Source organism: Podarcis raffonei, chromosome 15, assembly GCF_027172205.1.
Source record: "Podarcis raffonei isolate rPodRaf1 chromosome 15, rPodRaf1.pri, whole genome shotgun sequence".
NCBI classification, from domain to species: domain Eukaryota; kingdom Metazoa; phylum Chordata; class Lepidosauria; order Squamata; family Lacertidae; genus Podarcis; species Podarcis raffonei.
Window position 1 is genome coordinate 15,305,171 of NC_070616.1, and position 4,255 is coordinate 15,309,425.

General features: G+C 39.7%; 1 protein-coding gene across 1 annotated transcript; it reads right to left on the reverse strand.

Moving 5' to 3' along the window:
• Positions 1-1,136: 1,136 nt before the first annotated feature.
• LOC128402833 (zinc finger MYM-type protein 1-like) lies at positions 1,137-4,039 on the reverse strand. Its single transcript, XM_053367231.1, has one exon. The coding sequence runs from the start codon at positions 3,688-3,690 to the stop codon at positions 1,507-1,509; it is 2,184 nt and encodes a 727-aa protein (XP_053223206.1). The 5' UTR covers positions 3,691-4,039; the 3' UTR covers positions 1,137-1,506.
• Positions 4,040-4,255: the final 216 nt, after the last annotated feature.

Sequence of the window (4,255 nt, forward strand, 5' to 3'; positions counted from 1 at the left end):
TTCAAATCAGTGTCTATTGCAGCTTAATGCTTTGGTTCATGAGTGAGGGGCATTTTTCTTCAGTTACTCCCTCTCTTAACAATCCCATAACTGAGGTATTATAAATGGTATTACAGACCCAGGGGATCCCCTTTCCCCTTGTTACTGGGTTGGGAGTCTTCAGTACCTAGAAGAATTCTCCCTTGCTGGCTAGACTGAAACCCAGGGAGCCAGAATTCCCACAGGATCTCTCTCTCTCTCCTGGTTCAGACTCAGCCCTCCCAGCACACTCCTGTCTGGATCTCTTCCCCAGACTCTCAGCCTGGTCTCCCTGTCCCAGCTGCAAGGCTCTGTCCTCTCCCTATGGATAGTGTGGTAAACCTTCGCCTCCAGCCACTCGCCCCTCCCTCACCTGTCTTTGCTCTCCGGCCAGTCCAGGCTTCTTGAGCAGGGCTGGTAGGCGTGTTTACGTGTTACCGAAACAAGACCAAGTAAACCCGGTAGGGCTGCCACCACTCCCTCTGTTCCCGGGGACCCAGAACCACAACCCAGGGACAAGGCTGTGACCCGTTACCACTGGCTATCCCCACTCCACAAGTTGTATCCACAGACTTGCAGACAGAAATTCTACGGTAGAGCGCAACCAAGCGTAAGGCTAGGAATTAGCTATTCCCTCGGAAAGGCACATAAACCAAACAGATTCTTCTTTAAAAATTTATTTTAAAAGAACAACAGAAAACATGCTAAAATAGCAGGCACTTCTTTGGCAAGTTACAAGCAAGAAAAATAAAGACATTGTAAAATCTAACTGGCTTACATACTCACAACTAAGAGACAGATAGAATAGTTAAAGTCCTTCCAGAGTTCCGCATTCAAAGTCTTTTCCAATTCTCCATCACAAAGGATGAAGGAACAGGGGCGCCGACTTATAAAAAATATTGGGGGGGCCCATACCGGGGTCCTGCCCCGGGAAGTTTTCTAAATTTTAGATGAAAATTAGTGAGTTTTAAAGTTTTTTTAAAGTATTTTAGAGTCATATGATCAACATTAGAACCCCGAAAACTCGACTCTCTATAACTCCACACTCCGGGAAACTCGACAAGCCTGAAACACCTTTTGGCTTTGAAAAAAGAAACAAAACATAAACACGCACGGTATTTTCGTAAAAAGCTAATTTAATTTACAGTAACAATTATGCTTATAGACTATTACAGAGCAGTGAATATATAGCTCTGAAAAGACTGAAATGATATTTAAATAAATCCTAAACTATCATTAAAAGAATAAAACATAAAATATTGCTGTCACACAGTAATAGCACTTTGATTAATAAGTGAAATAGCTAATTTAAGCTTACTTTGAATAAGGCTGAGGGTTCATTAAATAAAAATAATATCTCAAAGTTAATGCTTTAATACAGTTAATAAAGTTAATACAGTATGCGTAATACTGTATGTAAATACTGTAATACTGTATGTAAATAACGGGCTTTAATTGGGTCTTTAGAACCAAGTGTCTAGAGTGTCTTTAGAAAGGTGCAAATGTCGACCGTCTGACAGGATTACTGAATATGAAGTCGTTGATGACTGGTCGGATATCCAATTCATCCAAAACATCTCGATGGGCTTGAAGAACAGCCAAGTTGTTCAATCGCTTCTGTCCCATTGTTGATCGGAGATATGACTTCAGACGTCTAAGGGCGCTAAATGACCGTTCTGCTGTTGCTGTCGTGATTGGAACTACTTGGAGAAGCTTAATGCACTTCACTACTTCACATAACATTTCTCCAATTGCAGGCTCTTGTGTAATGTACTTTCTCACATCACGCATGTTTTTTAAGACCAGTTGTTTTTTATTAGCGATATCGGCTAACATATTCAAGTGTAAGCGCAGTCTCTCAATGTCCAGGTCATTTTTGAAAAACTCAGTTGATTTTTCAAAATTTGTTTCACCTCTGTTTACTAAAAGCAAGCACTCTTGTTCAACTGCAATGACCTGTGTGAATCCAGTCGATGCAAACCGCTCAGTAATGCAAGATTGCACCGTTTCACAAACTTCAATGTAAATAGCTTTGTAGTATTCCTTTGGGGTTTTGAAAGTGTGCGGTGAGCTGGCTTCGTTGTTTTCATACTTCTTTGGTATACGTCGATTCCGAGGAAGCGAAGGATCATCAACTTGTGAAGGTTTTTCTTTTAAACACAATTCCCAAAAGTCTTCAAAACTATCACGCCTTCCATTCAATATACAAATCAAGCCCTCATATATTTTTTCCAGATCAGAAACACTTAGATGAGGGCATTGAATTTTTTCATTGACATCCTCTACTGGGTTCATTGCATGGCAATAAAGACGTAAAAAGAAATAAGTTTTGAATTGTAACATTGACTCAAGGTAGCCTGCACATTTATAACCTGCCTCTGTTTTGTCCTCTGCAGAAAATGTTTCAAAAAACTCTAGAAGTTCTTCAAAGTTTTTCAATACTCTCAAGATACTAGAAGCTCGCATAGTCCATCGAGTCGGGCAAAGGGGTCGTAGACCAGCTTGGCCGTTGGCCCTATCACAGCGTATGCTTCTGAAAAGTTCCATCCTTTTGTTGGATTCCCTTACGGTGTTTATTAAGTCCTTGGCTAAGGCCATAATATCCCTCATAGACGTAAGATGGCGGAGACTGTCTACAACTGCCAAGTTTAAACTGTGAGCAGTGCAGTGCACATAACGTGCTTTTGGTTGTATATCCAAAACTAACTTTTTAAGTCCTTTGAACTTGCCTCTCATATTCGAGGCACCATCATAGCACTGTCCTCTTAAGTTATCCATTGACAAATCAAAACGAGCAAATACGTCTTTTAAAATACTAAACAGAGTTTGTGATTCAGTGTTGGGGGTCTCGTATAAGCCAATAAAGTCTTCGTTGATAATTAAGGAATCATCATCGACAGTACGAATACAAAATGACACCTGTTCGTGAAGCGAAGAATCACTTGTTTCGTCAACAATAATAGAAAAATGTTCAGTCTTCTTGATTGAAGCCAATACTTTTCTCAACACAGACTTTCCTAGTAGATCAATGATCTCGTTTTGAATATCGTGGGACGTCCACTTATACCCAGAACGCCCAAACCAATCTTTTAACTCAGGTACGTCATTCTTTCGGAGTTCCAACAATTGAAAAAAATTTGAGTTTACATCTTCGTGCCCTCTAATTGCTAGTCCTTGTCGGCATAAAAATAGCACGGTAGTAAAAATTGTCTCAAGAGCTAAACGGCCTTTCTTCATATCACTATGTAACTGTTCATTCAATTGGGAGGCCACACTTCGGTTAGTGATGGAATTTAGTTTCAGAACACCTTCTTTATGCGTAAACGTATTTTCATGAAGACGGAATTTTTCCAAAGCCTTTTTCCAGTTAGAAAACCCTATGGAAATAAATGCATCTTCTTTTTTTGAAGAAAATTGTAATAGATTTTTAGCATCTGCCTCTTTGCAGGTTTTGCAAAAAACTTTTTTGGTACATTCTTCATATTCTAGCCATGTATATTTGATCAACCAAGACTTCTGAAATGATCTTCCCTTACCGGATTGTCCAGGTTTCGGCTGTGAACGGTTCTCGGATGAAGACAACGCAGCAATTGACGACACAATTATTGTCGGAGGTTGACTTACAGTATCATCAACTTCCAAGCGTGCCTTTTTGGTTACAAATTTATCCATTGCAAACTTAATTCACAATACACTGAGACTAAAGTAAACGAATAAAATATAGGGGACGGGGACGGCCACAACGTAGAAGCTGGCTAGGCTGGATGGCCAAGCTCAGTATTATCTACACTGACCCACTGTTCCTAAACTGTGGCACCGGCCAAGCCAGCTCAGAATTGTCAGCACTGGGTAAGGTTCCACTTAAAATTAAAATTGCTGGCTGTGACAGCTGAGTCAATCTCGCCCTGACTTAGCTGTAACCTTACTCTTTAGGATTAAACAGCGCCTATTCCAATAAAACGTACCCCGGTAGCTGTGACTCAAATCCCGTTAACGCTAGCTCAGGCCCAGATTATTATTATTATTATTATTATTATTATTATTAATGAATATGCTATTATTAGTTCTCTAACTATATCTAGAATTGTGTTTCTATCCAAAAGGCTCTACTTAAAATTTCCCCAAATCAATTAATGAAGCAACAAATTCCTAGTGAAAGAGAACCTTTATTTGTTAATTAAGGCAACAAATTCCCAGTGTAAGAACCCTTATTTGCTTGCAGGCTATAATTTTTTAG